A 24472-nucleotide genomic window follows, 5' to 3' on the forward strand; every position below is an offset into this window, starting at 1 on the left:
GATGGTCCAGCCTCCGCCTTGCCGTTGACCCAGACTCTATCGAACATTTATGGCCGCAGATCGGCCAGTCCTGATGTTCCAGGCTCCAATCTAGATGAAACTCAGGTTCGTAAACATGCAAATTTTGCGAAAATAAATTGCAGATTTTTAAGACACATTTGCTCTCGCGACTCATACTGTCATACATATTAAAACCTGTTCTATGAGAACTATGAGAAAATCTTATAGTGATCGTCATAATACGATTAACGAATATATTTAATTTTAGTCTTTCTCTCCAATAAAATATTGAAAAATGTATTCTTTCTATTTTGAATCATTATACTAATTCTAAGGCTATTGAATTTAATCAATGATTGATTTATTATTATTATTAGAAGCTACAATCGTTTCTTGTAATTCGTGTGGATGTGTCGATCGATGCATGAAAAGTAAGAAATGGTTCAATCATTGTTCGTACTTGACGCATAGCTTGGTAATGATATTGTTCGTAGACTTGCGATGGTAAGCCCGTTTTCTAGCTGAATATAACTGAATATGCTTGGGAAGATCCCTGGCTTACCAACTTGTTCATTCGAAATATTTGCGGCAGCACAACCTAGAATTCTATTCATAGTCTTAAACCATTTTCTGAGGTCTTGTCGATAACGCGATTTCCAAGGCTATATTTAGATTCCCTACCTGTGTCTCTCATCATTTTATTCTTGTAGTTCATCGAATGTTACAACAAGAATAAAACGATATAGATATGGGACTATGAACGGGGAATCCGAATGTGTCTTAAAAAATATATCTTTGTGTCTGAGAAATTAATTTTGAATCTTTTCTTGTAAGAAATTTTTCACTTTCTTTATGAAGCATTCATAATCATCAAATTAAAAAACTAAATAACAATTATAACAATATATTTCTAAATTGATAAAAATTAAAGTAATCTCCCAGCTTATCTCTTCAGCTAATTTCTGTAATAATTATCTGTATTTGAGGCATAATTAATTTTAGATTTATCCAAACGAGCTTTTATTGCTAGTCAAGAGAGAGAAGTTTCTTATCTTGTGTGATATAAGATTTACATGATTTTGTAACTGATTTTATGTAAATCTCAGCCAAGTATACTTAGACTCTAAAACATCTGTTATCAGTGACAGTCCTGATTGTTGAAGATACTGAGGGTATCTCTTATACATCTCTCTTTATACCAAGCAGAATATAAAATGATATCGATATAAATTATGTTCGCCTGTCATGAACTTTGAAATGAAACAGCAATATGTAATGTTTTAACGTAGAAAGTGTTGAAACATGATGTATATTTGCGACGTCAATGTAATATGAAAGGGCTATTTCAAAAAATTTTATTACCACGCGCGTAACTTGGTGTATATTTACATACATCACGATACGCGATGCATCATTGGAAAATCGACGCCTACCGCATTTTTATCATCACTTAAATCTCCGACATGTACTATAGTTCCAGCTGTACTTGTCCGTTCGAGTAGCATCCGACGATCGAGCGATATTTTCAACATGGAAATAAAAGCGTCGATTTAATGCACATCTTTCGTGCCTCGGCATTTTGCGGAAATCGGAATGAATATGCAGTTCGTGCGCACGTAAATCTCGATGAATACTCGATGGATTGCGTTTTCACCGGTGCCATCAACAATTTTCACAACTAGTACAAATTTATTTCATCGGCTTCTTTTCATCAAAAATTCTTCTATATTATGTCAATATATTTTTATCGACAAGAATTGTACGTTTGTAAATCGTTTTTTTTTTCAAGCAAATTTTAATTTTAATTAATTCTTACGATTACATAATTAGGATATAAAGTTTAAATTATACGTATTAACTTTGACGAGTTAAAATAACTAGATTTTGCTAGAGCATATATATCGTCTAATTAAATCCAACGGTGCAATTAATGCTCATGCTAATTGTTCTTATACATATAATTAATTTGAGAACGTAACTTCATAAAAATAACGTTATTATTATACAAAGTAACTTGTTACCAATATTATAAAGTACGCTAATACAGTCGTTATCGTTACTTAAAAAGTAATGGTTTGTTTCTTTTTTTGTTGTTTTTTTTGTAATGTTGAATAAAGCAAAATTTATTAATTAGATTAAAAAATTATATTATTTAATAATATAATTAATAATATTACCAATTGCAATAATCATTAAAATTCTAAGCTAGTCTTTACTAAGCTTTTTTTTATATTAATAATTTTATTTTTTAATATATGCTTATCTTTAGGAATTTAGATTGTAATTTATAAACGCATATATTATTAAAAATTTTTATTAAGCATTGTTGCCATTGTTTTTAAATATCGTTATTTATGCATTTCAATGTTCACTACTAATAATAAAAATTTAGATCATGTTATATAATACAATTTTCAATATTTGCAGTCTGTCAGACTATCAGAATAAAGTCTAAGATATTAAGTGTTAAACATTTTTTTAGTATTTAAATTTTTATTTAAATAAAATGTTTCTAGCCAACAAAAAATAATGCATTCTAATAAAAATAATGAGATTAAAGTAACGAAAAAAGCAACAGCTAAATCGTTACTGTAAAAATATAATATCACCATATAAGAAAAAAATAACAATCGTTACTGAAAAAAAATTAACGATAAAAAATAATGATGTTACAAGTTACAAGTAATATATTAGAGCAGACCGGGCGCGGTTGTCAGTTTTTGATTAGTGATTTTTAGAAAAAAGTGGATGTCTGATTTTGAAATATTATATACGTTATAATATATCTACATCCTTTAAATATTAAAAAAAAATATAATATTACTCGTGAATTCATTATATCGTAAAAATAATTATTTAATTTTAAATGAAGCTGCGAAAATGTGACAATTAATCTCGTATTCTGGTTGTTCCAGAATTGGTAGTAGCATATTTGTTATGATAGCATATTATAACAAATTATAGTAGCATATTATAATAAACATGAAAAATACAATTTTTATTTTAATATCAGTTCTATATTTTAAGAAATAATAGTAATTATGGTATTGATTACAAATTAAATAATTATTTTAATCATAAAATATATAATTTGTTTTTTCAACCGTTTCTATATGAAAAATGAAAAATATATTATATTTCATATATATCTATATGAAATATAATATATTTGTAAGTATATTCTCTAAAAATGTGTTATCTAAAAATATTAAAATTAATTGTCACCTAACCTCGTCTCATTTTGATCAATCTACCCCACATAGCCATTTTTAATAAAAGAGATTGTATTCACAAATTTTGTCAGCATAATGATTAATTAATTGTAGCAAAGATCTTCCAAGACATGTCATTTTCTACGAATACAGGGATGTCGTGATTAATATTATAATATCAAAGACTTGTCAGACAACAAATTAGGTGATGAGAAAAATTTACTTACCAACTTCATTTTCTTAAAAATCGCTATAAATAATGCTATATATAATGCTTGTAGTGCAGACATTTTATACAACAAATTAATATTATATCAGCAATCTACAGTCAAAAAAAGAGATTTTTCTATCATGTCCTGTTTGAATTATAAGCATTTTGACAATCAACCCCGTACGATAATTAGCCCCGGTCTCTCCTATTTCTTAATTCTGTAACATAACTACCCTTTTGTTCTACTTTATATATTATTAATTATATTAATATATGAGCCATGATATAATGCTTTTTCGCTGCCGTTAAAGAACTTAAACACGCACTTAAAGTTTAACATGAGAAGAGCATTCGTCGGCTTGAGCTTCTTAGCGAAGATGATAAGAAGTTTACCTTGGTTAACTATAAACATAGAAATTAATTCGCTTTAATGTCATCTCCAGACTGCAATTTTCCGCCGTACTGCTCTTCGTCCTTTCGCTGTCATTATGGTGCAAAACCTTACCGCGCAATTCTTTGCTTCGTTTCAGAATACGATCGCGCGATTCTCGATTATCTCCTCATGTTCTTCCTATCAAGTCCAAGGTTTCCTGGAGCTGCGAGACGCTGCATTGTGCCCTGGTATTGTGCTCGTAATGGACATCCGATTCGCAGAATAAAATGAGGCCATTTCGTGAAAAGACCAGCACGATAGACGACTGTGCGTGACGGTTAATTAACCCGCGCAGGGATATTTCGCGTATTATTACGCTCACAAATAACTCTAAAGTAAATTTCGATATGCGAAGCGAAATGATAAATCGAACAAACGCAATCGCTACTCGCTAACCTGTTTCAGCTTCGCGATTCATAATTTACTGAGATTAAGCGTTAATTGGTGAATTAAATTAACCATTATTTGCAACCAATGACGCATCAATAGCCGCGACATCCCAGCTTATAAACCAAACTGAAAATCTGCGTGTCGTCATTATTGATGCCGTTTTGCAGTCCGCATATTTACGGACGGAATACGGCGAAATGCTTGAAACAGGATTGGGCCCGAGGCAGTTACGTTATGATACATTCCGTTTGATTTGGGTAACCTGATTAACTTCCGACGTGTTGATGCTGAGGTTTGTTTAATCCATTAATGATCGAAACGTCGATACCATCTGTATGTCGTTGCACGACACGAGGAAAAATATCCATTAATGGAACTTTATTATTTATCGCCATTTAACCAGCTTCTAAAACGCTCGTCACTGTTTTTGTTATTTTTTAATTAACTCGTTAAAAAACAGAGAGCGCAGTATATACTTCGTCAGACGAATGTCTCTACTTGAATTAGATCGAAAGTAATTGCATACATCAAACATAAATTAAGCAAATATATAAACAAATATATAAAATGAGGCTCGAAAAAATCTATCAGTGAAAAATGTAAAAAAAGCTCATCAGAGCCTATATTAACTGTTCGGATTAGCTACGTAATGAATAGCCCAATGATTATCAAAAATATTAACTTATACAATAATATAAATATAATATTTTTGATAATCATTGGACTATTTTATTACATAGCTAATTTGGCATTTGGATAAAGAAGAACGAACTAAATTATCGGGAACCATCAACTTGGAATTTGCGTTATTTATGTAATTTCGATTTATATTATTATATTCAATTTTATATTGATGAGGACCCGAATTGAAGGGTCGAAACGTATATTTTATTCGTTTTGTTACATTCATACGAAAATAAAGAATTTTTTGTGCATCCGAACAGCTGATGTAGGCTCTGATGAGCTTTTTTATATATTTCATTAATAAATTAGCTAATTTAATAAGTAATGCAATATATACAAACTAATATAATTATATTTTGAGATGAAATTCATCATAGAAAAATATACTTTAAAACTTGAGCTAAAAAAATACAATTCCGAGGAACTAGTCGAAGATTCTGCCACTTGTGGTGCACGTAAAGTTTAATTAAGCAAGAGTTTAATTTGGCTGAACGTAAATTCGCATGCGGACACAATTTCTTCGAGCATTGATCTCGGACCATTATTGCGTTGCTATCATCTAAAACATTACATTCCACATAACGTAGCCGTCGCGACCACTCGACACTTAAACGCAAAATTAATGACAGTTGCAAGTTGAGAGTCACGAAATAAATGGCGCGACTCGTTTGAACTTATAAATAGAGTGTAACGGTAATTAATCATCTAAGTTCTTACAATTTTGGATTTAATCAAAAAAAGTAACAAATTTTTTGAAGAGTTCTTTAGACTGCCGTCCAATTGCGAAGATACTTCAGCGTCAGAATTAGACGGTAACGCCTTCTTCGAAAGCATCAGCATACTATTGATACCAACATCACTTTTACATCAGTATCGACGCCGACGTCTTACATGTCGAAGTATAAAATCGGCTGCTCCGAAAAATTCTGGACTCGATCGTGTAATCAAGTGTAATCTTTTACCTCAATGAATTATCTTAATTACAATTAATTATTGATATTAATATAGTTTCTTAAAAAACGAAATTGTTTGCGAAATGCTCGGACATAAACTTTTTTTCAAGAACATGAAAAATAGTGTGTGATATAAAGCAAACGATGTGTATCTCCAATGAAAATATATAAAAATAATAATAAACAATAACAAATATTAATAAAAACTAAATCGCTATATATAATAAATAAATACAGAAAATAACCAGATAAGTAAAGAAAAACCAAATATGCTTGAGACTCTTGGTACCTAATAATATTTATATGTAAATTTTAAATACATCATCTAATTATGTAAACTGCTCTCCGATTACTGTCGGATTTGAAATGCAATCACAAACTAAAGCTAAAATAATAATATTACAAATTAAATTGATTGTCAATTTAATAATGATGCCAATAAGCATCTTACAGAATTGCAGAGAATTTATTGCGAGAAATTAACCCAGCCAGGAGTTGTTAATCTTAGAACCTCTCAATTATTCATGGTGGGTTTTCGATTGCGGAGGCATGTGGTAATATTTATTAAACAATATATATATATATATATATATATATATATATATATATAAAGAGAATATATTATGCAAAAGAATATATTGTGCGAAAGGTCAACATAATCAGTAACTTAAATCAGAAAATGTATAATATATTAATTCGAATAAGAGTGGTATCTTTCTTTAAAATTTATAAAATTAAACTATTTTTATATTTATCAAATTAAAGATATTTCTAAGCTTTACCACATTAAAACTATATTATTTTGAAAATATTTTTATTTACATTTATATTAATTTTATGGATTATAATTTTTCGTTAGGAAGAAATGATCAATTTCATGACAACTTTAGTATTTAAAATAAATAGAAAAAGAATGTATTTATTGATCAAATATTATTATTATAAATAACTAACTTTAACTAAATAATAACTAACCTTGCTTTAACAAGCGATCATATTTTTCTTGGAAGAGTTATCTTGCGATTCGATGAGAAATGTGAGATGAAGTAAACAAAGAGAAATCTTCCTAGGAAACTGTCGTAAAAGGGAAACAAAAATAAAAGTCTATGACTTCTGGTTGAACGAATTCGACAATATTTATCATTGTAGAAACTTTGCCCACTTTTTCGAGTGCTATAAAAACGTACTATCGTGCATCGCATACAAAAAATACATATAAAAAATGTTTTATCAAAAGAGCGACTATGTTGAAAAGTAGCAGCGTTATACATGATGAATTGAAGCACGATGGTATATGAAATGAAGGGATTTACGAGAGAAGATACGTTTTCACGGAATAGAATGTTGATGGAGATTGCTCGCTGAAGTACCGAGTCTGAACTATTTCGCTCTCGCACGCGCGGTTTCTCCATAAACAATATGCGGCGGTGTTTGGTATTCTTGGAAGCCCGTAAGCGCTTCAATCACTCTGAAATTTTCCTTTGCTCATACTGCAAATTACGCTCGCGAGCTGAGCAAACATGTGGTGCGCCCACAAGCATTATCTATTCTTACACGAGTTTCCATCAATGTGAAAATATGGATAAAGATTTTGGTGGAACGCAAAATACACATGTATAATGGAATTATATCAAGTCCGAGGTATTTTGCTGTGATAACCAAAAATTAAAATTGCAAAATAATTAACAGGCTTTAACAGATAAAATATTTTCCTTTTTTAAATGTCGAATCGTTTATCGTTATTATCTTTTTCCTTACATAAAAATGAATAAATTTCATCTTTACAGAATTATCTATATTTGTGGAATTGTTCATGCGATAAGTAATTCATAATTGTTCAATTATCTATTAAAAGTATGTCATTGATTAATTCAATTAATGCCGATTAGCATTTTGAATATTATTTATCACAATTGCGTCGATTCTCGACACAAATGCGTGCTCAATTGCAACATCTTTGTCAGCACCTTTATTCGCATTCAGAGAATGCACTCGACAATAATGGTCGACGGAACTATGTCGGGGGAATAAAGCGCGTGTGGTGGAACAAGAGAGGAATATAGAGACAATCTGATACTTATGACACGCTTTCAGAACACAAGAAACGGGAGAAAAGGGGGATTTGATTCGTGACATATATCCTCGACGTTCTCTTCATCATTGATATCGATTTCTAGCAAAGATGGGCACACCCGCGATATCAATTGAAAGTACTTGTTCGTGCAAACCGATGAAAATGGCAAGTAGCAGGTTAAACGAATGGCAAAAATTTACCTCGAAGGCTGAAATGCGCATAAAAGTTCAAACGCTAATTGCAAAGTTCTCGCATTTATAAGGATTTTGAAGTAACATAAAGTGGAAGTAGAGATTAAATCAAGAATTTTTTACCAAGAGAGAAAGAGCTGAACAGTTTGTAAAATACCGATAATTGAAGAAAATAATTATAAATTGAAGCTCTAAAAAAACTAACTTTCTGAGATTTGCAATAAATTTATAACTATCGTATTTATATCTCGAAACAAATTTATTGAAGCTGTATAAAGCTGTAAAAGCTTTCTGAAATTTATAACATAATTATCAGAACATGTATCTCAAAGCAAACAACGTGGGAAAAATATATTCAATTAAATTACATTTGAAAATATATTGAAATAAAATATTACGTTAAACGCAGACCTGAATGCATTTTTTAGAATAATACTTTTCGTAACAATTTCGTAAAATTGATGGAATGTAAATGACAACTGTTTAATAGTTATTTACGCATGTCAATTTATTTCTTTTTCTTTTGACATTACATAGCGTCTCTATTTCACTTGTTTGTGCACAGCGGTAAATCGAATGGACTTTGACGGATAGCGTATACTGAAAATATATATATATATTCGGAATATCACGCGCGACCGAACTGTTTTCGCACGATGATAGACTGGGTGTCGATCGTACGTCACTCAAGGCGTCGATTCAGTGATTACATGTTTACTGTGCCGGCCAAAGTACGAAAACGTCGAAGGGTGAAGCGACACACCAATTCAACATTGAGTTTGCCCAATGATCGTGACACAAATAATACAATTTCACGTTCCAAAAACGACAGGAGTGTTTGTGAATGTTGCTGGAATCATGTAAGTTCGAACGCAAATAAGCGTAATGCCCTTATCACGCGATTGGAGATTACGTTTGCATTCACGTTTGCTTCTCTTGACCAATCAGAAAGAAACCATCGATCAGCAGCTTCTACCTAATTGGTCAAAAGATGCAAACGTAAATGCAATCTCCAATCGCTAGTATGATACAAGCATTAAACAGCGTTAGATCAGTACTAAGATTTACTTGCACATTTCAGCTGATTTTACTATACTAGAAATAAAAAGTAGGAATCAAACTGAAAAACGGCTGAAATGTGCAAATAAATCCCAGCACTGCTGATTAGATCGTAATGACAAGAAAAATTATACATCGGTAGCAGGAAAGATTTCACGACTGATCAGAGTTAAGAAAATTACACATCTCCTAATTATAACGATAAACAGGAAAATATTAGAACACATCGCGATTACTAAAACATTGTCCAAACTGGTCGTTAAGATTTTATTTATGTACTAAAAGCCAGAGTTGTTTTTATGGCCTTTTGGCGCGTGAGATAATAACTCAATAAAATTGTTTTCTTCTTGTTGCAGAAACCGAAGTTCGATGGTACAGGGGTGGAGGAACAATTACCACCACCACCGTCGCCACCCCAACTGAAAGAAGCGGCCCAGCTAGATGGAGTTCCCAGACTGAATTCAGTCGACCGTATCCTTCATCCAGATGGTATTCCGCACATTAGCCATGAGACGCTCAACAAGGTAAGTGTGTCAAGATAAAAAAGATGCTAACTAACGATTAGATAAAAAAAAGTCAAGTATACATAAAAAGATATGCAAATTACGGAGCAAAAATTAATTTTCTACTTAATATGTATAGCATACATTAAACATCTGTTTGATACATATAAAATGCATATTATACATTACAAGAGGAAGAGGAGAGTTTGGTTTTCACACGTTTAGATGTTGTCTTTTTCGTTTAAAAATTTAAAATCTGTTACAAATGGGGTGAAGTAATAAATTAAAAAAGTTTGCATAAGAGTTGATGAGTGGCGCATGCGTGCGCGAAGCTCGAAATGTTCGCCACCTACGTTTTCATCCCTGAAGATACTCACCCTTACCGCGGGATCGATGAACGCGGTTCTCCTGCGGTTGGTAACGGTTGGAAAACAAACCTTCCACGTTACCGAGTGCTACAATCATACTGGCAAACGTCAACAGAAATCTTAGAAATCTATATTTATGCTTTATTCATGAAATTTTTAACACTTTTGCATATCGATGTAATCAGAATAAAAACCTATTATCTAAAACTATCGTGAATTCCAATGATTTGAATTAAATTATAATTAGCTTCCGTGAGAATAGAAATAAATAGATTTCGATTGATTCTGTACTTCTAAATTCCCGAGATGAGAATCTAATCCTGATTTTATCATAACAGTTTTATCATTCAAATCTTAATTAAAACAGTTAAGGATCACTATTCGCTAAATCATCCCCAGAAAAGTCTGCTGCACCCTCTAATAGATGGCAGAGACTACGCGAGGTCATCCCGGGATTCCCCGGAAGGCCGCGCGGTCTCGCTACGGTCTGTCACGTGGTAAGATCGAGGTCTGCATTACCCTGCCCCCGTTGATTGTCCGCAACACGTGGACAAAACAGTTCGGCCGCGACTTTGCAGCTCGTCGGCCTCGAGAGTCGGACATGCGACAGGGCTCGTAGATGGGTGGTTCGGTCGCGGTAGTTCCGGTGAATGTGCGGTGCATCGGTATGTTATCTGGTCCCGTTGAGACCGCGTGACCGCAAGAGTGACGACGGGAGTCCTACATACGACGGAGAGTCTTGAGGAGAGGGTGTTTCCTCACGTTGGACCCGACGTCCTTGGAAACTTGGGTGTGAAAAACCGAAAGGCATTATTGATCGCACTTCGTGGAGTGCAATGTTTTTCTGTCGCCAGCCGTGGTCGATAACGAGGCCGATATAGGGCGAGATATTTCGCGGTCGTGTGTCCGGATCGCTCGATAATCGGCGCGAAGTTAGGTACAGGAACACATCCGGATATCGCCATAACGCCTTCCGGTATTTAATTGTTCATAAGCGGTGCCAACCAGCGGGATGACCAATCGACTGGACCCATCGAATTTTCCTGTGAATGCGTATAATTTTAACAGCAGCCTCACTCGCGTATAAATAATACAGGAATTAGGTTAATTAATTCGTCGTGTGTTATCACGTCGCCGCCATTTCGACCAAATGTAATTACATGGTTTTAATTACAGAAATTTAGTGAGCGTGTATGATATTATTTAAAAATCACCTATATAATCACGCTTTAATAACGTCTACATTTATTTAATATTGTTGTTAGACGCTTTACATTTATTAATGGTACTTTATTGTATATTTCAAACTATTACGTTTACGCTTTAAAATACTCATTGATATCGAAAAATGCCCAATGTGCAGAAAATATAACACATTTTATTTTTACTTTGAAAATTGATTTTTGGAAATTCTTCAGAAATTTCGAAGGTGAAATTTCATTGAAATTTCAAAATTCTTTGTAGGCATTCCTCGAATGAAATTCATCGACGAGATCATTGATGTGTATTGAATCTGAATCCATTACATTCGCTTGAGAAGGAAGGATCGTTAAATATAAATTATGCAAACGCACAGCACAATGCGAGATAGCATCGCGCGAAAATTCAATGCACCTGCGTCAGAGGAGGTGGGTCATATTTGCGAGATTAATAGACGATCGTGAGTTACGGACAAATTGAAATCGCGTGGGAGGGGACTCTTATCCCTCTTCTAAACGGCGGTCGTTAAGAGAGAATGAGGCGCGCATTCTGCGGATTGCATTGTACAATCTTCTTTACAGCACATCGTCCGGTATATGATACGATTTGTGCGTAAGAAAAAGCTGTAATGATATAAATGACATCAGTCAAGGTTTTTTATTTAGCGTTGAATTGGTTTCTTGCATTGAAAACATTTATCTTGTAACTAAGATGCTTTTCTTATCGCAATTTATATGTTTTTTTGATGTTCTAGTATTATAAGCACTAATATTTTCACGTAAAAATATCTGTCGGGCGCATTAATCTTTTTGTATTATTCGCGCAAATAGAAGTTAAATCTTACTTTATGCAGAATATGTACATGTTCTTTGGAAGTGACAGCTCATTAACAAGGAACTATTAAGCGCATTGATGTTTTCTAAAAGTATTTAATCGATCGATGAAAGTCTCTTGTACTGTGCCGGTAGTTCGGAAGTACTTCGATAATTTCCTGCGAGACGATTCTATCCACGAGGCTTGCAAATGCTCGCTAAAGACCAAGTTTTAGCTACTTAAGACAAGAAACACCGGTATATGAAGGTAACTACAAACTCGTCGCGCCAAGAGGGTCGTTTCAACGTTATACATAATTTATGTTGTGCGATAAATTACCATCCCCATCATCCGGTCTAACACGACGAGTTCGCTATGCGAACAGTGCGATAATATTATTTTAGCCTGACAACGATGACGCATGAATTTTCCGTGACGTCTTTTCTTTCTTTTTTCTTGCCGTTGTCTCTTCCACGCGAGCTCACCTTTTCCTTCTTCCCGAGTTCGTCGTGATTTATCGACGGGTTTTTTTTTACGAATTTTTCCAATTGCGACGGCCGCCAAATTGAGGCCAGGTGAACGAATATTCCAGAACGATCTTGGAACGAAAAGACGGAAAAAGGACACTGCGTTAGATGCAAGATTTCATTAAACCTGTGCACGTATTAAATTTCATTAACATATAAGATGAAAAATTTTTCAGAGAATAATATTTAGAAATAATCTTTTATTTAAAAATCTAAAAACTTAAGAATCTCATATTTATGTAAAAAAATAATCATATTAACGAAAGATATTCAATTCTTTGACTTATTTTGTGTGGAAATGTTGTTAGCGAAAGTAATACATTTATTTAGAATGTACGGATTTGATCCGAAACATTATGTGGATTTCTACTAATCTCGCAAAAAGTTAGTTTCAAAGAAACGGATTGAACATGAGGAAGATGAGAAAGATTAAGGTAGATGAGGGTGAGACAGTAGAATATGCTTCGCTCACTTCTTTCTTTTCTATGTATGATACCGTCCGATAGTCGACCTCTACGTGACCTAAAACGACCTAGATACTGCCTCCGCTGTTGCCCATTTTCCTGGCTTCTCGGTCAGCGAAACGTTCGACGATAAAAGTCACTTTCCTCGTACCGTCGAGACCTGATTTTTAAGTCGATGAAGTTAGAAAATTTTCAACATTTTTTTATACCATGAACGAAACTACAAAAAAAAGGTCATTTCAGACAAAAAGCCATAAATATATTGCAATGATTTAACGCAATGATTTAAAAAAAAATTGCAGGCGTTATTTGAAATGTTATAAGCATTTATTCTAATCGAAAAAGCATTGCAAAAATTGCGATTGAAAATTAATGAGCAAAATATTTGTGCAAAATTGAAAAATAAAATTTCATTCAGACTATCAAAATATTAATTCAATTAATTATTCATGTCAATTCATATTATGGAAGAATCAAACTGCTTGCGTTAACATAATTTGTCGGTTAACGATATCTGATGACAAATTCATCATAGCTGATGACACTATATTAATTTATCTCGATATTATCTCGATATTCAATTTAATTCCATTGTATACCTATTATTATTAAAATCCTTCAATCAATTAATATTTGTATTAATTGATATAATTGTATAAAATAATAATAAGCAAATAATTTGTACTGGATAAATTATACGCTGGGTATATGTCAAAGTGTAATAGAACAGAAATGAGAATTCTTTCTCTTGTAAAATTACTGTGGAAAATCCAATTTTAATCTTTTTTATATAAAAAAAGAACATTTTCCAGCATGCTCGATTTTTGTAGGCGACTACATGCGTTGTATAATCGCGATACTAATTATTATATATATGTGCACGCGATGCGTGTCATATCAGCGAGAAAATCGCTGGAATTAAAGTGTAACGAACTCTTTGCATGCCGGGCTCCATTTGACATTTACTTTGAGTATTCGGACATAACATATAACATGGCGAAAGTATCACGGATTTAAATAATTATTTCGCACGCAATTATTTTTTTTATCGCATGTAATTCCCGCGCGCATTTCTTATAATTCTCACGCATATACAATGCAAAGTTTATCATTTTGTTGGCAATATCTCCTTGACATTTAATCTTATCGATTACATTGTACTCCCGATTAAACATTAAACGACATTTTAGCATCCGTAGATTTTACATTATTTATCGTGGACTACGAATGCTCGAAATTATTTAAACAGTGGATACAATTACAATTTCTTCGCGCGCTCGCCGCATACGACAAATCGAAGAGATTCGCGAAAACTCTGAGCAAAGTTAAATTGCAGACTGCAAATTGTAAATCAGTTTGTGATTGCTCAGCGAATTGTGATTTAAACGGAATCATGCGACAAAATTAAATCACGATTCGCTGCGTGCATTTGATCGCGACATGTGTTACGATTGACTTAACGTGTCGGTTTACATTTTAACTTTCAATTTAATTACGACTAATCCTTCCACGTAACTGCACAGATTAAGCTAACCAAAATTGCTATTTGATGCGAGAAAATACGTCTGAATCAATTACAATTTTTATCTACAAATGAGAGTCTTTTATAAAGGCAATTTATGCGCTATCACGTTTATGTGATTTTAAATGTCGACAGAAATGGAATACAGAATGTAAAATGTGTCAGTTCCAACGGAATCAATGTGTATGCATATTTGCTGGAAAAAATTGGGTTACTGCAGGACCGTATTGTGGAGCGAAAGAAAAAGGGCAAAAAGAACGATTTTCCATTTTGAATATATTTAGCATTCTCGTGATACAAGTAAATGAATCGAAAGACTTCCTGAGACTCGTGACTTTATGTTTAATCGCGAACACGCGTGCTATGTACTTGGGGAGACGAAAATTCTGTTGCTTGATATCGTGACACGAAAGCAAGAACTGCGGGCCTTCGTAACTCACAAGTGATTGTAGCGTGACTTGTGTCCGACCATTACTCTGCACTTTTTTCCGACCTCTCGACTTTTCCTTGATTATCCGTCCACGATGCTTTCACACCTTTGGCATACTTCGCCACAGGTGTAGAAATGGTTATTAATCATAATTATCTTATCAACATTTTAAAATAATTCTTTTGTACGCTAATGGCTTGAATTTTTCTTTTGAAAGTGTTCGAATAACTCAGTGCTCAGTTCGATCACAAACACTGTATTTTATAATGTAAAACAGAGACGGCAACTGCTGCTCGATATCGTGACATGAAAACAGGAATTTACACTTTGCAACAAGGATTCTATTTCGAATATTATATTATTCGAAACTGGAAATTCTTGAAAGTTTCGAACGTCTAAATTTCTTGAAAGCTTTGAATACCTAGAAAATCTTTTTACAAAAGTATTTGAATATCTGAAACGTTGAAACGTTTCTAAAAGTAAGATTGCTTTTTATGACGTGTATAAAATAAGAGTTACATAAATTAAACTGGATAAAATATTACTGGATAAAATATTATACACTATTAAGTTCATAATGTTAGATTATACTTAATTATTTTTAATCATTTCTATAGATCACCATTGCTTCTACACAATAATTAAATTAAATAATTTAATTATTGTTAATTTAATTAAAATAAGAGTTAAACAATTTAATTCAAAAAATGTATTAAATTTGGTTTAAATTTATTATTTAAGTGCACACATTAATATGAGCGTTGTCTATTTTGAAATTAAGTAATTTAATCACAAAAACGATTTACATTTTGATACATATAGAAGTTAAAAATAACAAAATGTTATTTAATTTAAGAGATTAGATATCATTGTTTCTTTGATATCTAACAAGAAGTTAAAATAAAATACATTTTTATCATCTCTGTGAGTTCCATGCACACTTAAATAAAATAATAAAATATATATAATAAATGAAATTTATAAAAAAACCTATATTAACATTAAACTACCTGAAAATAATTAACTTATTTGTATCCAAGAGAGAGAAATAATATACACATTAAACAATGTATATAATATTTTTCTTCTTGTTCTATTTATTCTTCTTGTTGAAATTTAATCGAAAGCGTGGATGTTTTGAGTATAAGTAAAATTGTCACGTTGTTTTATGCCAGAAGAGTTGAAAGTACAATTGACAATTGTACTTTCATTCATTTCTCGTGAATACACTTTTTTCTTTTTCATCTGCTGTAAATGTTCGATGAGATTGTGAACGATACTTTCACGCTTCGCAAAATTAAATGAAAGAGTAAACATATACAATGGACGTTACATCTCGTTGAGTGCTGCATCAGCACAGAAAAATTTCCATTTAGTAATAACGATCCGCCAAGCGATCAATGTTTCCATTGAGAATGATTTCTCTTTATATACAGAGAATATCGCACAAAGCGGCGTATTCTGGCAACCAACTGTCAAATGGTACACAATACAATGGCCGCATTGTTCGCACCCGGCTCGCACCGTGGATGCTTTTAATTAAAAGCTTCCGCCATGATTTCTCGTTTTTTCCCTCATTTCTCTTCTCATATTTATTTATCTCCCCCCTCCCTCTCTCCCTCCCTTCCTCCTTTCCCTCTCTCATTTCATATCAAGAGCACTCTTAAAAGCGATACAGTAGTAGACAATATCAATTCGAAACGATTTCAAGTGTCATTTCATTGAATTGCCCATAACTTCGTATTTTTCAGCATAAACATTCCCAGACATTTATCGCAAACGCTTGTAATTCGATTATTGTTTGCTAAAAACAATGGAATTCCAACCTGTTGTCTTACAGACGATATATGCCACACGAAATTTCATTGTGAATTGTTCAGTAACTATTTGCGTGATGAAAATATCCATAATTCAGACTTTGAGAAAACTCAAGAGAGATCCAAGATAAAGGATTAAGATAATTTTATTGTACGAGATTTTTATCTCTTGTCACGTTATGTGATTGATGATTGTTATCATTTCGGTAAATTTTAAAATACATTTCTGATATACCAATTCACCTAAGAACATTAACAACGTATAATTCGCGCATTCCGCGAAAAACTCTTAGGGTGTAGAAAAATTTCAATATAATAATGCTTTAAGATAAACCATCACAGAGAGCTTTACTTCGCGACAACTCTTAGAAGTAATATCCACGACGATGCGCCAACTCAAAGTAATCATTATCAGCATGATGGAACGCCAGTCTCGGCGGCTCTCGCTACGATAACAATGCACTCGTCAGCGTCGAAGTGCTCGACGAGGGGTCGGCGGAATCCCCGAAAGGATTCCAGCGGAATTGTCTCGGGGTTGCGGATGCGGCCTCTCGGGGGTGGATGCAGTTTTCGCGAGGTGGCGGTATGGTTCGCCCCGCCAGTCGCCGCGCAGTCGGCCGTACTGACACGAACATACGTATGTAGTTCTCTTCACATGTATTGTAATACGGAACACGAACACACAGGATCGGATAGGTATATACATTATGATACGTCCATAAAAGCGAGAGAGAGAGAGAGAGAGAGAGGATGAGGACCACCTACACGTGGAGACGCACTTACACAGCGCAGCCGGCGATGTGCCCGCTAGTGTTCCAAGTGCTCTCAGTGACGTAGGTCAGTGTTCGCGACTACGGCTCGCAAGCTCACCCAGATTAAAGCTCGCGCATCCTATTGTGGGAGGCGAGAAGGAGCGCCGTTGTCTCCGTATGTATGATACATGCAGCGTCCGATCATGCAGAGGCGCGTACGTAAGATGTTCTCGCGCAAGAGCGCGGCCGTTCATTACGAGGTATTTAAAGAGTGTCTCGCCTAGTGTGCACGTGTGTAGCTGTGCAAGTGCACAATGTTGTGTATTCGTCCGTTCTCTTGCGTCGCGATGACCGGACAGAGCCAAGCACTTCAACTACGAAGAGACTTTTTTTCTTGTTCGGTAATTATTCCGCATTTCTTTCCGCGCGTTCTTCGTTTTGATTAATCGTAACGGAATTTTGAATTTATTTTGAGAAATGTAACATAATGTTGATACATTGCTCAATCAGCTTACTTTTCTTTCTCGTATTTATGTATCGTATTTATGTAACGAGATTAGATGATGATACTTTTTGAAATAAAACTCGATCTCTCTTTCGACTTTTGTTTTATTAACTTTCGTATCTCAAAAATTAAAAAACGATTATAACGTTATTCGACTGTGAATTTTAGACCACGAACGGAATCAAGTGATTCATATAGATTTTTTGTCGTTGAAAACGAATCCGTAAATGAAATTGCTTTATCGCGTCAGGTTTCCGACAAAATTGAATTTAAAAGTGCAAAAAATGGTATTTTTTGGTATCTTTGAGTTAAGATATTTATAAAACGTGACGTGATGGAGTAATTTCATTTATGAATTTATTTTCAACGACAAAAATCTATAAAAGTCACCTTCTTTATTGACTGCTTTATGCAAGAAGCTATAGTTATAATGAAAATGAGTGAATTTAAAACCGTAGATATAAATATAACATTTGGGAATCGCTTATGCAATTTGAATAATCATTTGTTGATTTGTATTTTTTACAATAAATGGGATGGCGGGAAAATAATGCAATATAGTACTTATTTATATGCATTTTTTTCCATAAAATCTCTTAACTGTTATTTCCTGCATAAAACCGCCAATAAAGCAGATGATACTTATATTTTTTGTCGCTGAAAATGAATTCATAAATGAAATTGCTTATCACGTCACATTTTTGAGATATTTCAGCTCAAAAGAACCCAAAAATATCGTTTGTGGTACCTTTAGTATCAATTTTCTCAAAAACCTGATATAATGGAACAATTTTATTTACGGATTCGTTTTCAACGATCAAAAATTTATAAGAATCACTTGGTCCCATTCATGATTTAGAAGAGAAGTTTAAATTTGTCGGACAGTGTAATTATTAATTATCTATTATATGTCTATTATACGTTATTAACAATCTTAAAGAATAAATTTTGAAACGTTTATAGATAAAAAAAATGTAGAAAAATGTTTATATAGTAATTGTATTGTTGTAATCTATTCTCTGTAACAAATTGGTATAATGAGATTTATCTGAATGCCTTTTTGCGGCAATAATATTTAAATTTCAACATCAGAACATACAAACTTCTACTCGAGAATGAAAGATTACTTTATGTAGAGATTTAAGATTTAGTCGTCCTAGGATAGTCAAACTCGGAAAAAAGTTTGAAATTCTCACATTCCCAGTTTTATTTGTCATCGTGAAACAATTCTTACACGCATTGCTATAATGATCTCATTAACAAATCAATTTGCACTGCAATGTTGACCTCCGCTTGTTTATTATTGCACATATTGCCGTTCGATTTTGATTATCGTCAAAATATTTGGCCAATCGATCTCTCATCGTCAAGTCATCGATAGTACAGTCGCGTAAAACGTATCCAGCGTGTATCATGCGAGAAATACCGAAACGCACGTGTGAAGACTACGTAATGGTTCACAAACGTTGTGTCAATCACGCGCTAGTGATGCAGGTCAGCGTTCGCAGCGACGGCGCATTTAGAAGACACATTTTTATTTTATTGAGATTCGCATCGTGAATGCGAAATGCTTGAATCTGTGCCAACTAATTCCGGCAAGTTAATAACATGGTGAAATTGATTGTTTAACCTCAATAATTAAATTAATCATTTCAAAGAAAGTTTTCGAAAAACATTAATTTCAATCAAAGTCAAATCAATCCTAATAGAATGAAATGCACTCTCATCTCCTTTCGGCTTGTATATTTCAATTTAATTAAGATGCAACTTTCCGGCGTAACATTTATTTACTTTAGCTTTATTTTATACTACGTTTTGTATTACGTTTCTAAACGAACGGTATCGCTTCACCAGGAGAGTACAGAGTAAATTTCTATTTATTTTCACACAATCTATTTATTGGAACAAAATGGAGGTTGCAACAGAATTCAATTAAAGCAAAACGTAATTCGCCAAATGTGTCTGTTCGCACAGTACAAGTAGCGTTGTGAAACAGTCTAACGAGGTCGCGTAAATAAGCAGGCGGTGTGTGCGTTAGCTGATAATAAACTTTGAGGCAATAGAGAGATAACGATGTTAATATCGTTGGTATTAACGGCGTGTTTCACCATTGTGTTTCGCCATCGCGATTTGTCGAACAACGAGCACGTGGCATTTATTATTAGCATGTTTATCTCGACCGCGGAAGACGTGATTTCCTGCGATATTCACGCAGGTGTTTCGCAAATCGCTAAGTCGCAAATCGTACGGTACGCATACGCATGTGTGCGACGGATGTGTCTCGCGTGAGATGATTATGCATTTATATCTCGTAGAAACGCATCTTCGTAACCTGAGCGAAGAATATCGCGACGATAAATCATCCACCACTAAGAAACTTGAATTGAGTCAATGATTCCTCTTTGAGAACAGCTGGCATTCGGAAGCCAACGGATCGAAATTGGATATGGCATGTTGATTACGCATAATTGCAGTGAGATAACAGAAATGCCATTGATGCTTATCTTCTCTTATTCTGTTTCCAAGATATATATTGAACAAAATAGAAACTCACTTTAAGTAGTTTACGATATAATTTATCGTCTTATATTTAAAGTCTAGCTATAATTTTATGTGTGATTATAATACGGAAAACATTTGAAGAATCAGAAAGAATATATATATATATAAACATATAAAATATATAAACATATAAGTTATATATTAGAATATATGATATACATATATAAGGCGTACCAAAGTTGCAAGTGCCATTTTTTTAATTTTTCGGAAAAAAAGGAAATTTTAATTTAGTTACTTAGAAATTATCGTTTCAAGAATTCCACAAAAATTAACTGAAGATATAAGTAATTTCTGCAACAATTTTTTAATTAAATTTTCAAGAATAGAATTTTTTAATTAAATTCTATTTTTAAAAAATTGTGTTAAAAATGATTAAAATTTTAAAACGTCCTAAGATCAAATAAAACATAAGTGAAAATGTAAGTCTTGCTAAGTCATATTAAATCTATTACTTGCAGTAACTAAGAACAAAAAAATATTAATATATAATAGAATGCAATACTTATAATTCATTTATACAATAAATTTTAGTATTTACAATATTTTGTTATGGCACGCTTCAGATCGTAAATATACATGATACATAAATAATAAATATAATTTTTTTAAATAATAAATATTATTTTGAATTTTAACATGAATTATAGATTGTTTAAAATAATTGTTAAAAATATTTTCGCTCTCAAAAATGAATGTGCATACATATTTATGATTTGATATTTATAAAACAATTTTGACGTGGGTATCTTTTATTCTTATGAATATCCTTTCCTATCAAGTATAATATTTGGAATCAAAAAGCTAAAAAAAAAACGAACGATATTGTGAACTATTTTAAGGAAATACGAATGACGAGGTAATGCAAATTTAGCATTGTGTCTGTGTGCAAAGGCTTCGTGGCATCCATCGAGAACATCTGATTGAATAATTCAAATCGTTTATCGATCCCGTGGTGGGAAAGGATCGTCCTCGTAACTCTTCCTAGAGAGCTCTTAAAGTAGTAATGGAAGGTACCTGTGCGCATTTGTACGTGAGTTCCGGCTTTTGCCATCGCGTTTGAAAGTAGCGAGAAAATCGAGGAGAAAATCTTGTCGAAGTCGTAAAATCTGCAACTTTATGAATGTACCGGCGATATTATCGCGATTGTGAGTTTTCAATCGAACCGCCGGGTTGCGTTCAAGCAGCTCGTGCGTGGTATCGATCAACTTCCATGGCTTCACCAGAGCGAGTTACAGATCTGTGATTTATATGTGGGAGTGTCCGTTTATCGACTTGGGATAATAGCACAGCTATAGATGATCTTGGCATTTAACCTCTTTGGATTTCCTATTATTTGTTCATTACATGACTTACAAGAACAAATCAATTGTCGCTATTGTGACAATAATTTCTTATTGAATTGTCAAAGAATCGATTAACGATTAACTTAAAAAAAAAGAAAGAATAAGTTCCTCGTAACAACTTTTTGTGATGTTTAATGTACATATATCACAACTTTAATATAAATTTAGTATCGAATTTATTGAAACGGACTTATCTGGTTTTAATTTAGAAGAATTGTGTTAAGGGTTAATAGGTCAATCTATATCCTGAAGCTACTGAATTAGATAGTCAATATCTAGACCTAGAATAAACAAATATTTATTTTGAAAGAGAGACAAAAAGAGAGGAATTGCAATATATCTAATGAATTTTAAAAACATATTTCAAGTGCAATATTTTAACGTATAAACTATCCTCGTTTGTTTAGTCTTGAGCAATGAACGATCTCATCATTTTTCCTTTGAGTTGCAATTCATACCTTAATTTATTGCGACGGCGGATCGTTTACCATGCGCATGATGACCGTGTTTTATACGACTTTAAAGTACGTGAGAAAATGCACGATAATTAAAGTCACCCCGTGAAAAATACGTTTTTATGCTGCGAAGTCCTCGCTGTACTTCCCATAATTACAGCACACGCGGAAACTTTGTAATCACCTTAAATTCTCTTTGCGACCGTTTCTCATCGTACATTAGACAAATATCGTGCGGATATATCTCTGAAGTACATATTTTTTCATAATGCATGCGAAGAAAGTCTAGAATGTTGAATATGGCAGCATTAATCTTTATTATTTTCTGTACCATCCGGCATTTGCAAATTATAAATTTTTGTCAGACGATTTAGAGTGAAAAAGAGGGAAATAATACTCATGAAAAAGCACTCCTAAATTAAAGTCGCTAAATTATTTTAAAAAGGTAGAGAAAGCTTTAATTCATCGTGACACTCTCCAATTAACGTTATTCAGACAGTCCAGTTCATATTCATGTTTCATCTATATTCCAAGTCCATGTTCATGTACGCTTATATAGAGACGGTCAATATCGATTGTACGTTACATTTATTGTATCCGGAGTCGCGATAATGACCGATAACATAGTCGTCGAAGTTTCGAGCGCGGCTTGACCCAGCTGTGCAAGTTGTCGAAGCAACTTCTCGTTCGTTTCTCTTCCGTTTTTCTCTTTTATAACGATAATGAATTGACGTTCACTCGCGCATTAGTTTACACACTAATTAGTGGAATAACAGGAAACTCGCGATTGTCTCTTTCATGGCAAAGATCTCCTTTTATTTGTATTTTATCTTCTTGTATTTTTGTTTCTATATGTGTATTTTTATATCTGTATGTGAGATATCAATTTATAATTATAATATCAATTTATAATTAATTGCAATTTACTGTCTTATTCATGTAGAACTATTGGATATCTTATCTTTATTATCTTATACCTTATCTTTATTAACTTTAATTAATAATACCAATCTCTCTCTTCAGAACAAACGAGAAGATAAATCTAATATTAACCTTTAAATTGATAACTGGAGTATTCAGAACATCTCAAACAAATTTTATTTTTATTACATTTTTTTAATAGTACGTATACAGTTAAACTTACTTATTATTTATATTCTTATAAGAATTTTTACTTTATAGAATTTTTACTTTATAGAAAAGAATGTAAAAGTAATGAACTTTAAGATTTTTAGGTGATGCTTTTTATTTTCCTTTTCTTGAATAAAGTTTTTAACTATGCGTAGGATGCTGTGCTACTTACTTAAAAATTAAAAATTAAACAACAAGTTATCAAGACTGTAAGAATAAGCTGAATTATCGATTAAAAGTTAATATCATTATCGCGAATTAATAGTTTATTTTTTACGATAAAAAAAACCTTTTAAAGCGGACGTGTACAGATATTTTTCAATTAGTGGAATTCACGTGAACTATTCCAATATCCATGCTACCGACGTTAGAAGTTACGTCGCGTTTACAGTTGAGTAATTAAAACAACCGCGTCGATTAGTCCTCCGTCTGTGGCAGACAGGCGCGATCCATTCACGTTTGGGGAAACATCGATTAGTTTTGCACGCGTACAGAGGAACCTCCGTTGGCAATCAATTTGTTTGCAAGTTAATTTACGCGCGTTTACGAGCAATATATGTGGTAGGAAATATAAGATAGTTGTCGAATTTGACATTCGTATTTTAATGAGGAATAGAAACTGATTTATTTTCTTAATTTATTTCTTGCATATCAAAGATGAAAATATAAAAATAGAATACAGTTTTAGAATTAAAAATCTTTTGACGTTTACTTTATCGTGGAAAATATTTGTTTAATTTCAATCCTCTTTCGATAGATCTGTGAACTAATTTGAACGTATAATCAACTGAATAATGAGCTTCTCGATTTTTTAGTGTTTCCAATATTGCAATCTATTTAATTCGCGGTTACTTATGACATAATGAAAGAATA

The 24472-nt window shown here is 33.0% G+C and overlaps 1 protein-coding gene across 15 annotated transcripts in view; it reads left to right on the forward strand.

Annotated features, from left to right (window-relative positions):
* dlg1 (MAGUK family member discs large 1) overlaps nt 1-24472 on the forward strand; it is a 624340-nt gene that overhangs the window by 388217 nt on the left and 211651 nt on the right. For 14 of the 15 annotated variants that reach the window (XM_087404046.1, XM_087404047.1, XM_087404049.1 and 11 more), the window contains 2 exons: nt 1-105; nt 9564-9731. In XM_087404046.1, coding sequence (XP_087260172.1) covers nt 1-105; nt 9564-9731 — 273 coding nt within the window. The remainder of the gene's footprint in view (nt 106-9563; nt 9732-24472) is intronic. The other variant, XM_011056631.2, reaches the window with a different exon arrangement.

This window comes from Acromyrmex echinatior, chromosome 3 (genome assembly GCF_024713525.1).
Source record: "Acromyrmex echinatior isolate Ae372 chromosome 3, ASM2471352v2, whole genome shotgun sequence".
Taxonomy (NCBI): Eukaryota; Metazoa; Arthropoda; class Insecta; order Hymenoptera; family Formicidae; genus Acromyrmex; species Acromyrmex echinatior.